Raw genomic sequence first — 13,604 nt, 5'->3', positions numbered from 1 at the left:
ACAGAGCATTTCCAGAACCTCATCCTACCAATAAGCATTTTCCCAGCTATTTGTCAATGAAGTTTCCGTTTTTATTCTTCCTCCCCTCCGTTTCCTCTTACCACGCGCTAACAAAGCAGTGAACTGAGCTCTTACTGATTTCTTAGAGGACAATTTGTATACATACAATAGTCAGAATGGCCTGGAGTATGTTGGTATGTACTTGCCAGACTGGCATTCATCAGGACTGTGAAACAGAACAAAATCCCATTGCAGTAATGAGACTTTTTAACCCCTTTGCGACAGTATGGCTTAAATGCCCCTTCAGCCCCACATACAAAGCCAACAGCTGGGCGCAGAAAACACAAACCTACCCAATTCAAACCATGACATAAATACAGAATAGTCCAGGCAGTATCAAGCTGTTTGTGGCATTTCCCATCGAGTACCATACCTTGAACTCCATGGGGGTGTACTTCTCATTCTTGGGCGTTGTGTTGCCCTTGTAGTGAAGATGGTTGGGAGTGGTTGGGTGGATAACGGTCGACTCCTGGGACTGCCTCTGGCAGCGCTGGCAGTACACGTAAATCACAAATGTTAAGAGGCTGGAGCCAAAGAAGCAGGAGACCCCGGTGGCAATCAGATGGATGAGACTAAAACCTGCAAAGGAAATGACAGGAGACGCTATTTTTAAAGAAGAGGCTTTTTTCCTCTCCCGACAAGACCACAGGTGCAAATCAGAGCCATGACATCTCAGGATCAACTTTAATAACCTGCTGAAGCCCGAGTCTTACGTTCCAACATAAACTGACATAATCTCCCCGAAAATCAGTCTCCCCACTGCAGCTCTGCCTTGTGCAGTTTAACAGTTTCATGCATTGATTTCTCACAGCTCCCTGTGTATCCTCTCTTCCCTCTATTGATATTGAATCTAAACATTATGTTAAGCTGACAGCTAAAGAAATGAGCCATACAAACAATGCACATTAACGGATTCCAAAGCATGCGTGTGTCATGGAAATAAGGGGATAAAAATCCTCAGTGTTTCTCTGAAGGGGAAGGAAAGGAGGGAAAAGCCCTTTCTGTCAGCTGTCCGTAATGCCTGTGAGACTGTGTGGGGTGAGTGAGACACACAGTCCTCCCCCGTGTAATCCAAACATACTCAGCCTTCTTGCTTATTCACAAGGGAGTGCTGCTTGGCCACCTCTGCACTACCTCTGAGGAGTATTGGTATGGCTAATGGAGAAACAGCAGTCACTGAGGGAATTAGAATCATGAGGAGGAAAAAGAAAAGGGGGGTAACTGCTGGAAAAAAACCCTGCTTTGTTGGCTTCCTCCACAAAGATAGGAAGGCAGTCACAGGCAGGTGTTGGTGCAGTAGCAGCAATGTGAATATTTCCAAAAGAAAAGCTCCTGGCCCTTAAAAGCCTCCTGCAGACAGCCCTCCATGTGGGATTAGAGCAGCACCCTGCAAGCTCCAGGAAGAAGCTGTGGCTTCCAGGAGTGCCCCGTGCACTGGGAATACCTGACTCCCAGCTCTGGCCAGTGGGAGAACAATGTCAAAGAGTACTCCTTGCTCCACCCTTCCTTTGGAAAGTCTCAAACCCCACCGTAAAAGGAACTGCCAAAAGATCCCCACCAACACCAGAACAAACATTAGAGATCCTTACAGCCACCAAGTTAACAAAGCAACCAAAAGCACTCTTGGGTAGCAAAACTTTATGACCGTGCCGTCTTTTGCCGTGTTGCATTGGGGAATCTACAGAATAAGAATCAGCAAGGATGGCTCCAAATATTATTGTCTTCTAATGCTTTTTCTCTGTAATCTTTCAAGCAAGAATGACAGGGACCAATGCCTGGGAGGGATGCCCGACTGCTTGCTCCCCAGGACAGCTGTCTCAGAGGGTGGCCACACTGGCTCAGTGGGGATTGCAGTGGTAAAATGCTCATTCTACTTAAAAAAGCCTATTCATTTGCGCAGACTGCTGTGTTGACTTAACTGTGTGCAGAGAAATGGAAGGGACTACTCTCTGAAAGTGGCTTTAAATGAGGTTCATTCTTAATCTGATCACGGTGTGCATTTTTCTGGTGCCATCTTACATTTTTACTGATACGCTTTTCAAGTACAGAATTCTGCCCATTAGTCTGCTGCTCTCCTCTAATCTTTAGTTAAAGAATATCCTCCTGAGTTTAAAAGGAACCAAACCAATAGAGTCCTACAGCAAAGTAAAGCACTTCAATCATAATTACACTAAGGAACATACAGAATTTATTAGACTGACAAGCTACATTTATTTTTCAAACCACACTATAAAATTCTATTGCAAGATTACCACTTTCTGTTGTGTCCTCATGGTGGTCCAAAAAAAATGGCGGAAAGACAGCAATTTTCTACTGAATGTTGTTAAGATATCCTCATCTCTGCCTACTTTACCTCACTCGTGAGAGCTAAAGCAGATATGTAACTATGTCTGGTGAAGCTACATGACACCATTTCATTCTCCTTCCATCCAGCTTTGCTTATATTGCACTGAATATCTCAGTTCACTGTTATACTTCCTAATTCACCTCAGCAGGGAATCCTTCCTAAAACACAGAGTTGTGGAATATCCATAAAGCGCTCCTACATTTCACTCCTTTCAAAGGAAAGCAGGGCTGTGGTGCTAGCAGGAATTGACATGGTCACTAGTGTGAAACCAGCATTTAAAAATGTCAAATGGACCTGCCATTTTCTTTAGTCTGGATTTTTATCACAGTGGCTCACAGGGCAATGGAAGAGCGACACTAATGACTGGATCTTTCCCCAGTTACATGCAGAAAGGAGACAACTTATTTGAGGTGAGAACTTCAGTAAAAAGAAGAGCTTGGAAGACAAGTACAAACTCAAATCTAGTCCTGTATCAGAAAAGGAACTAAGAGACTTTGTTCAGTGAAGTCTTTACAGGTTACTTAAAAACACCTGCCTCCAAACAGCTGGAGGCTTACAGTTGTGAAATGAGGACTATACCTTCCTTTTTCTTGAACCATTTATCCTGTGGGTAGAGACAGACAAGCAATGTGCTCCCTGGTAATTAATGACCCTTGGTGGCCAAGCCAAACCCCCAAGTAAACAAAAATCTTGGAACTGACAAGTGGCCTGTGTGATACATTCCTCCAGTCTGACTCAGACAGCAAGACTCCAGTGGAATTAAGGCTATCACTGGGATGTGAGCTGTATAGATTAATGGTTTGCTTGATACTGCACAGGGAGAAAAGAAGCCAGGTTAAGACAAAAATAAGATATATGGTTAGTGGTATCCTACCTCCACAGTTTGTGTTCTCATCAATGCTGGATGCTGGCAGGATCACTAAACAAAGAGAAAAAGATTGGAGAAAGTTGTCATTTTGCCACCACTTTACTTCTTAAAGTAATTAAACCCCCCTGTGATCCAGACACAAGAAGCTGCTCATGTGTTCTGCGGCAAGCTGAGAGTCTCTCTAAATTGAATGAAAAGCTCAGACTGTGAGCCACATGCAACAAAACCTCTCCAAAGACCTGGCAATTACAGTACAGTTACCTGATTCTGATTTAGCTTCTTCAGTTTAGGGGAAAGAAGACAGCTAAGAAAATCATGGAAAAAAAGACTACAACCATCTGGGGATCTCAGATTTTCAAGCCAGGTCATTATAATCCAGAAAAGAACACTTGGAAGATATTATTCAGGCTAGACTCATGTCAAATATTTTCCTGAGACATTCAATTTCCACAAGAAATAGAGTAGAAAATGGTGACTACTATCTGTCCATCAACCACACTGCTGTTAGACCTTTGATTATTTTCCCCACTTCACACAGTAGTTGCCTCCATCCTCCCCACCTTGCTTCTTCACACTTTTGGGATCCTTCCTCTCATGACTGAACTCAAGGATCTCCTTTTGCATGCACCACACTGAGAACAGAGCACATTTTTATAACCCAGCCTAAAATGAGCTATGTAAGGGTAAGAGGTTCAATCTGGGTGAAGCAATACTAGTTATTCATTCCAGACCTAGGTAATTCTGTATTAAAAGAGAGCTGAGCTGCCCCAGAGGAATCTCAGCTATCCTGTACCTTCAACAAGGGAGCTGATAACCTATTTGTTAGTTTGCTTGCTTTACTAGAAGCATCCCTTTCACAGCAGAGAAAACCTCACCCTAGCTTGACACCTGGTCATAAGCTTCTCTCCTGTATTGGCCCACCCTCTCCCTCTTCAATGGCATTGTACATACCAGGAATTTCATTATACAGGCAATCTTGGTATTGTGTGCTGTTCCCAACGCACTGAGAAGAGTCTGGGCTGTGTACATCACAGTAACGGCTGCGATACTGGATGCCCTCTTCATTACACAGGCTCCACTCTGACCACTCTGACCAGCCACCTTAATTCCACGATCAAGAAAACACACAGACAACATCATCAAGAAGGCAAAGGATCCTTTGTGGAAACCAAGCTTCTCCCATGCTGGAGGGTGTTTAGATCCTCACATGGGCCTCACCCGCACATCCAATCTGGGAGCCTTCTGTGACTTTAGTCATCATGATACAAATAACAGTACAAGCATCATAATCCACTCGTCCGATTGTAGTTTTCTTAATACAGACTAAGTGGACCCTTGCTGGAGCACTGCACAATGCATAATTGGTTTTAAAACTCCTGTATCAGCTTTGTGGTTAAAAACATACAAGCAGTTGGATGGGACAGTTTTGCACAGGACCTCCAGATCTGAAGTAGTCTCTCAGGGATACCCCAGGCAGCCAGCACAAATTACAGTGCTTATAAAGTTTTACTAAGGTTGCTAGGAGCAGGAGTCAGTCTGCACTGGGTCAGAAATACACAAAAGTGGTTCAAAGTCAGCACAGATGTGAACTTTGTCCTCTGAGCTGTAGCATACATTCATCTGCCAGTCTGTGGAAGACAGAAAAAGGATCTCCCCTTCAGCAACGGCACAGATTGATGCTTCACGACTCCTTTTGTTTGTCTTGAAAGCTTCCACATTCAAGAACCAAAGTCTTGCTTTTTCAATTACTTTAAATTGATCATCCGTTAACAAGATTTTGCCTGGCTAACGCCAGAATGCCAGAGCATGGTCTGGTGAGCATGTAAAAAGAAAGGTGATGAAGCATTTGATTTGAACGCTAGGATGTCTGTGTTTTCCCTGGTTCAATATACATTTACTGACTGGACAGTAAAGCTACTAACTGATGGTGATCCTGGCTTATTCTTATGACATGCTGTGGATGCACCTTGCTCCCATCAGCATCCTAACCAGCTGAAGCAGAGACCCAAAGTGGCTACCTTCACATGGGTGGGTGTTGCAGAGAGCCTCCTCAGTGTGCAGCCCGATGCAGATATCCTCTCCACTAGATGGAGCTGGGTTGGTGCACGTCCGTGTGCGCTGGTAATGCCCTCCTCCACAGGTTGCTGAGCACTGAGACCAAGGAGTCCAGCAAGACCATGAGCCTTTCACTGGAGGATATGGAAAAGCAAGGAGAAAGAGGTACATGTAAGTGATTACTCCTCTCACTGTGACACAGAGTCCCAGTATCTCACCTAGATCTACCCTGCCTAAACTAGCTAGCACTTTCTTTCACCCCAGGACACATTTGGGCCTCACAACAAGAGCTTCATGTCAAGAGAGGGTTGGAATGTGCTGCACTCTGTGGATGCTAAACAAAGTCCATGCACAAAATGACTGCATCATGAAGCACCATAACAGAAACTATTCTGTAGGGTAATTGTTACACAACTTTTTATAAAATACCCTTATTGCACTGGTTTTTGGACACTTGACCTATAGTAACAGCACATTTACTTAGAAAAAAAAGTCATACAACCTAAGTGGAGCTTTTATGACATATTCCTCCTGGGGGTCCCAGGTCTTTTAGTCCCAGCCTTCAGAAAACAGAAGCTCAGAGGCTTTATGTGAACACAGTCCCAAAACACATCAATAACAAATCCAGGGTGGGAATTAACAACTCTGGCTCCCAACCCCTCTTGTCAGGCTACTAGACTACCTGATTTTCAGGTCCCCATGCCGCTATTTCAGGAGATAACAACCGCGTGACTTAGTGCAAGATAAACCCAGGATTTGTGTATACATATTGAGTGAGGCAGGAACAGAGGGAGACACAGAGAAATAGCAATCATGCACTCAGAACAGATTGTAAAACATCGTAGTGTCTAAAGGGAGAAAACAGCACAGAAGAAGGGCACAGACATTAGTGAAAAGCCACCGAGAGTTTCCAAAATAGTACTAATAGCTGCCTTTATAGTGCTAGAGTTATTTTCTTTTTATAGGCCACAGAGTGCAATATCTGACACTCCTGCTATGCTCTTGCTACACATTCTGATCATGTTTTCCTATCTGCATTGGCACTTTATCTTTGCATTGAATTTTAATATCATAATAATACCATAATAATGCAGCACTTTCAACTGTAGGCCACAAACTATATTGCCAGAGGTAGACAGAGCTACTGCTAGAAATTGCTACAACTACAAAGAGACATGGTAATTTAAGATCATTTAAATTTAGCTTAGCTGTCACAGAGCAAGGAGAATGATAAGAGAGTGAGAATACAGTAGTCAGTGGTCTATTATTACTATTCTGGACAAGGAGTGCAACATAAACATGAGGACAAACTTGAAAACCAGGAAACCAGGCAAGAATACTCCCTGCTGGCTGTGCAGGAAATGGTAACTGATGTCAAGAGTAGATGCCCATCGCAAGAACAATACGTAAGCAGGAGAGGGGGAAGAAACAAGTGTTCACAAGAAGAACTGCCACATCAAGCATCTCTACACAGCATTAAGTCACATTCATTAAGCCCATCTCCTCACCAAGCTGCAGAGGTACCATGATGCTCTCCACTGGATGGAGCATCAAACCTGCCTCAAGCGAAACACTGCTAAATAAGCCACCATATTGTTTCGTTTAGAGGTTGTGGCTGCGTTCCCCTCTTAGCCTATGTGAAGCATAGGTCACAGCACCAAAGTGTGTGGATTGCATACATGAGTCATTGCAATAGTGGTTTAAAAAAAAAATAAAAATTAAGGAAAATCCCCCAAATTAAAGAAAATTTAAAAAATGAAAGCACCTTGGAAATACTGATTTTTGATCTCTCTGCCATTAAGATGGGGAAGAATACCTCTGAATTTCATCATGCATGAAGACAATCATGGTTACCTGGGCAAGGATGTGGGTTGCAGTCTTGATACTCCATCGCTGACCCCACGCAAGGCAAGCCACCATTTTTAGGTTCAGGGTTTGTACATGTCCTTTTCCGGATTCTAAAGCCCAACTCACAGTCCCTGGAACAGGAAGACCAGGCCCCCCAAAAGGACCAGCCCCCATTGATAATCCGTGCAGAGGTCTTACCAGTCTTGAGGAGGTCGTCAACAAGAGCTTCAAGGAAAACAAACAAAACATCACAAATCAATCAGTTGTTGGGCTGTAGAAAAAAAAAAAGTCTTTGGCTCAATAAAATCAGGATTTATGCACTCTGGAGATGAGTTTCTGTTGAAAGCCCTTAGTAAGAATTGTGTTCCATAGCATTACAGCAAAGCTAGAAGGAAGTGAAATCTGTGCACACAGAAACTGCATCTAGTAATAATCTTGATAAATAAATATTCTGGGCAACAAATTGTGGCAGTCTGGGCTGTGCTGTCAGGGCACTGACTTGCACTACAACAGCAGTGAAGGGAATAAACCTGGAAGCAGCACACAAAGGGATCTTCAGAGAGAAAGAAGAGTGAAGACAAACTATCCTGTGGAATATCTCTTTGTGCATCCTCATCATTTGTCCATTCTCATTAGGGCAGCCTGTAAGTACCAAGAATAACTCTACACACTACCATAACATGGCTGTATTGACTTCTACATCACAGGGCTCTCTCCATCCCTGCCATTCTGCAGTGGCACTGCACATGCCAAGATTTATGTAAATACATTCAGGTTCTCGCTTTTCTGAGAGAATTCCCCCTCCAACCACCAAACCCAGGCTTGTCCCATAACCATGATTCCCCAGAGCTGGCAAGACGTACAGTCAGTTTCACACATAGCTGAGCCATCATTGGGACAGAATCGACTCTCAGTTTTCTTCCTTCCAAACTGCAGCTCATGGGGATCAGACAGCTGGGCACGACACGTGTAACGGAAGCGCTGCTCCTGGCGGGCACCATTCTGGGTGATGTTGACAGGCATCCAAGGGGTCCAAGGTGTGTTCCTACGCACTTCTGGGCAGCTCTCTGGGTTGCAGGTCTTATATTCCTGCCAGGAAGGAAAACCACTGTGACCTTCTTTATCAAAGAGCAGCAGGCTGACACAAATTTGTTTGCATCCTAAAAAACAATGGGGTTCCCTCTGTATCTAAAAAATCTTCCATTCACCTTCTCCAACTTCATAGACACAAGATAGATACTGCTGGGTACAGCTCAAAACATAGGCGCTAGGGAGGCACTGGTGGCACATAGCCTTACGTGGACCTCAAGGATGAACTGTTTACTATTTTTATGTCTCGCTCTGGTTTGCATTTCTTTGCTGACTCAGAGTCCTGTGGGACTTAGAATGCATTATGTACATTATGGGCAGGAAAATAAAACAGGCAATGCATAAAAGTAACAGCAAACTAGTTTTCCGCTGTGACTGAGATGCTGCTCTCAGGTCATCCTGGGAGAGGCCCATGAGGGCAAAATATCAGTAAAGATCATTCCTTGAAAATTTTACTGTTTTGTTCCTAAGACACTTCTAGATAATCTTTTTTTTACTGCCTTTTTTTTTTTTTTTTTTTTTTCCTTTTTCTTGTTTGGTTGGTTGGCTTTTAGAACTCCCTAATGGGGAACTTTTGCCATTGTTGGTGTAAAGATGAGCATCTACAGAGTACAGCCAACATTCTCACTTCGTGGGGATGGGGTGATATGGGGTCTTTACAATTCTCACCACCAGCAGGAGGAATTCCAGTGAAAGACATTAAGTTCTTGTCTAAAATTAAATAAATAAACCCATCTTTTCTGGCAGAAGGTGAGAAATATAATTCTTTAGGACTTTATGATTCTAGAGTAAATGCCAAACAGCTTGTGAACAGATGGGAGGTTCCAGATCAGATCTGCTTACACTGAAAGAAAACTGCCCATAAAACTAATTAAAACAGCTGCATGAAACAGCTGCCAGAATAGGAAAGGGAAAATAAAGAGAGAAAATTGGTAGTCATTGCCTCATTGATGGGTTAACTGGGTATTTGACCTGTTGGTTACTCAAGTATGACAATGAGACTCATTTCTATTCTATGTAGAACCTCCTTGACTCAGCAGGATCATTCTTGGGAGTGGGAAAGTGAAACATAGAGTGTCAAGTAAAGGACTTGATATCTAAGTCTAGAAAGGCCTGCAGAAGCTCTCTGTATGCCAGTCTGTCCTAACCTGTACACACACACAGACACACACGCACTCACACCAACTTCACTGACTTCTGGAATCTGCCACCTCTCTGCTTCCCAGTTCATTTCAGCATCCTCTCCAGCAAGAGCTGAGGATAGCAAATTCTTCTAGCTTGAGAAATAAAACCAAGATGGAGAGAGGAGTTAAATACCAGGTCCCTAGAAGCTAGAAGTCAATAGGTGCCTGATATTCAAAGTCAATAAACAATACATACCACAGCACAGCCTGGACATGTATTTCCATTTTCACAGGACCTTTGCCTTGAGTGAATTCCCCCGCCACAATTCACACTACATTTATTCCAAGGACCCCATGAAGACCAAAAAATTGGCAATGGACATGGACTGTTCTCATTACAGAACCTGAAAGGAGAAAGCACATTATTCAAAAAACATCCATGTCAGCACAATTCAGGGATAAAATGATGACGGATGCAAAGCTGGATGGTAGACTGCATTTGGGTGCTCTTACTGCATGCACAGAAAGCTAGCAGAAGGCTGACACGAATCAGATTAGCAATATTCCTGTTCATGGCAGAGAACTGTATCCTTTACATAGATGGAGGAGTGGTTGGCCAGGTCAATCACTGAGACACAGCTAGAATCATAAAACCCTGGAACCCTTAGAGTTGGAAGGGACCTTTAAAAGCCATCTAGTCCAACTCCCCTGCAATGAACAAGGACACCACACCTAGATAAGGTTGTCCAGGACCTGATCCAGCCTCGCCTTGGAAGCGACCAGAGAATGAGGCATCAACCACATCTCTGGGCAACTTGTTCCAGTGCCTCACCACCCTCACTGTAAAAGACTTTTTCTTTATATCCAACCTAAATCTACCCTCTCTAAGCTTGAAACCATTTCCCCTTGTTCTATCATGATAGACTCTGCAAAAGAGTCTGTTCCCTTCTTTCCTGTAGCTCCCCTTTAGATACTGAAAGGCTGCTACCAAGTCACCTCAGAGCTTTCTCCTCTCCAGGCTGAGTAAATGCTCCATTTAGAGCACATGATCAAGATTGTGTGCTTTTGAAAGCATTCTAATCAAAACTTTTACACACTAAATTTGTACAAGAATATAGAAGATATAGAAGATGAAGCCCACGTGTCAAAAACAGAGATACTGGATGGTAAACATTTTCAAAACCCAGCTCTTGCTTAACCAATAGGATGTCAACTCAGCACTGACTACTGGCTAAACACTTGACAACCTTCTCATCTCATATTTGGCCCTTACTGTTGTTTGGACTCTAAGAAACTAGTGTTTGTAATGGGAGCTGAACTGCATGATATATGCATCTAAAAGTGGGTTCTGAATTAATGTTATTTCATGTTCCCTTTAGAAAAGGTAACCTCGATTTTGTTCAGCTTTTTAATCAATATTGTTCTCAAATTGAATCACACAGGACTGTAATTGACTCAGATGTAGTCCTTAAAACCCAAAAAGGACCGTTCTGAATGGCCACAAATCAAACCAAACATTAAAATGTCCCGAATAAGGGAAGTTAAATGAATTGCCCTTTGTATTCTGAGAAATGCAGAGTGATCTGTCTTAAGTGACCACTCAAGGGACAAGCAACAGTCTACTGCCAAGCAGAGGTGGCCTTTAATGAAATGTCAAAGCTAGAAACCAATCTGGATGCCTTGAAGCATGTGTTTAAGGAGGGGCTGGGCTTGAAGAAACAAAATAGTGCAGATAGCTCTGAAGGTTAAAAAAAAGTATTGCTTTTAATTGATTCTGCATGAAACTTGCCTAGTTCAGATGGAAAAAAAAAAAAAAGATGATTTTTTTTTTTTTTTTATTCTGCAAAAACTCAATTCTGAATCTGCCTTGAGAAGAATCTGGCAATGAAAGCTGCGCATAATCATCTGCTTCCTTAGGGATGGGTCAGAACTTTCTATAGGCCCTACATTGCTGACAGCAGACACAGGCACTCCTTTCACTGAGGAGGTGTCAGTCCCTGATATTCACAAGAACACTGCAAGAGAGAGGTCATATGTGAGTAACCTCTTCCCCCCTTGGCCATGAAGTTCCTTCTGCTCTGTATATCCAGACTCATTCCGCATTCATGTAAGATCCACCGTTTTCAGATGCCAGCATTATAACCACAGAAGTGAACAGTGTTGTTAACATCTCTTACCTCTCTTCCCTGCTCTGTCCAACACAGACCCTGCCCCCGTACCGTGGAGCAGGGTTGCTGCAGGACCGCTGGCGGACCTGAAAGCCAATCCCACAGGAGGTGCTACAGGAGGCCCAGGAAGACCAGGGTGTCCAAGCGCCATTTCTAACAAAAAAGTGTGAGAAAGAAGAGATTATGGGGGTTATCTAATAGTCTTCTCATGCTTAACAGTAAATCACGTAAGGCATTGTTGAGAAACTGCTAAAACTAATTGAAGAAATTTTCATAACAAGCAGACCATGCCAGTTGAGTTTTATAACAGGGACTCTCAAAATTGTTTAACATTGGCCTTCCCTGACACTGAACCAACTAAGAATGGGATAGGAAGAGAATGAAGCCAATGTTGAATGATTCTGAATATGCCTCCTAGGTTTTTCTGGACAACAGAGACTACAACTCCCACTGCCTACTTCCACATCATCTTCCCCATGTCTCTCTTTTCTAAGACAACTGATGATCCTTTGCAAAGGGTGCAGGTTTTGAGGCTCACCAATGCCAGCTGTGCCGAAAAATATATATATATCCTCTGCTAATTCAGAAGCTACTGATGCTTTAAATCTCTTCCAGCAAAACTGCTGCCAGCTCCAATGATTTTCTCACAGACTTCATAATATTTGGTGTTTTCCTAAAGCCTTCGGCATTGAATTCTATTAGGTGGAAATCTCAAACTAACAAAATAACAATAATTGCTTCTGGCTTTCATGGCAGCTTTCAAACATCACTGTAGTGTGACCTTAAATCTGTGCAAACCAGAAGGCAAGTAAGAGCTCAGAGGCAGGATTGAGTTTCAGGTTAATAAATGATTGCATCTCAAATGAGAAGTGGTAACTGAGCCTGAAGCAAATTTGACGCAAAAACCCCGAGTTCACACCTCACTACAGAGATGTCAGAGCATGTGCATGTGGCCAGCTTCTCTGAGGCTGCTGCCATGCAGTAACTCCACCATGTGTTCACATGGAAGCTGACATTTTCATCGTTTAAATCTCCTGATTATTAAAGCTTGCCTTGGTCTGATTTGGCAGGACTACTCAACCTTAGAGCCTCACCAAGGCAAGAGAGGAGGAACCACATCCTGTTTTCTGTGCTGCAGCTTTCATTTCATTTGGAGCCAGTGGCAATGCTCTGTCTTACAGAACTGCCTCATCTTCACACTTTGCCTCCTTAAGTAAAAAAAATAAATCTTCTTTTTCCCCTAAAGAAAAACCTTTCTAAAAAGTCTAGTCAAAAAAAAAAAAACAACAAAAAATCAACTCAGGTGCTCTCTGGTTCTTGAAATCTAAGCTTGAGAACAGATGTTAATTTTCAAAGCATTTGCTGAGCTAATAACACTGCTGGCAAGAAATATTTTCTGGCATAGCACCAATCAGGGCAGAGGATGAAAGTTAAAACCCACCGTTGCCCTTCACACTTTTTGTGTTTGTTATCAATTCTTGCCAGTTCTTGGCAGCTTTATTTCAGAACCCTGATAGATATTTCCCCCCTCCTCCTCTTACTCTTGTATCCCTCTCCCTTCTTCTCTTTGCCTCTCCCACCCCAAACAAGGTCACAGAACAAGAAATTCACTTACATAAAAGTGCTACTCTTCCAAGTTATTCTTCCATGCTTTAAAAGACCTACTACTACCTCCCTAGTCCTTAACTCAAAACAAAGATTATATGCTAAAACATGGAAAGACAAAATCAAGTGGAAGGTTGCTGCCATTGTGGCAGAAAAAGTGGGGAAAGCAATCTAGTCTAAAAATTCCTCAGAAAAACAATTCTCAGTATCTATTTGTGTTTGCGGCTTTTTAACAGAAATAAAGACACTTTCTGTTTTCAGATTTACAGCTTTCTAATAGAACTCATCTTTAGCCATCCTGCTTCCCCCTTGCAAAGAGAAATCTCAATGCCATATGAAGTCAATTAAAGGAAATTTGAAGGCTGAGGCGGATGTAGGATGACCAGATGTCCTTATTTTTCAAACCGTGCTGTTTTCCTGTGTCTTAAGATTGAATAATC

General features: G+C 42.8%; 1 protein-coding gene across 6 annotated transcripts in view; it reads right to left on the bottom strand.

Moving 5' to 3' along the window:
• Positions 1-13,604, bottom strand: part of SEMA5B (semaphorin 5B) — a 244,936-nt gene that overhangs the window by 19,941 nt on the left and 211,391 nt on the right. For 5 of the 6 annotated variants that reach the window (XM_015868674.2, XM_015868670.2, XM_015868672.2 and 2 more), the window contains 8 exons: positions 11,569-11,712; positions 9,648-9,795; positions 8,042-8,267; positions 7,185-7,403; positions 5,294-5,464; positions 4,227-4,376; positions 3,282-3,326; positions 434-639 (listed from right to left, as the gene is read on the bottom strand). In XM_015868674.2, coding sequence (XP_015724160.1) covers positions 434-639; positions 3,282-3,326; positions 4,227-4,376; positions 5,294-5,464; positions 7,185-7,403; positions 8,042-8,267; positions 9,648-9,795; positions 11,569-11,712 — 1,309 coding nt within the window. The other variant, XM_015868675.2, reaches the window with a different exon arrangement.

The sequence above is a fragment of the Coturnix japonica genome, chromosome 7 (assembly GCF_001577835.2).
Source record: "Coturnix japonica isolate 7356 chromosome 7, Coturnix japonica 2.1, whole genome shotgun sequence".
In the NCBI taxonomy this organism is placed as follows: domain Eukaryota; kingdom Metazoa; phylum Chordata; class Aves; order Galliformes; family Phasianidae; genus Coturnix; species Coturnix japonica.
This window is presented reverse-complemented; position numbering and strand designations above follow the sequence as displayed.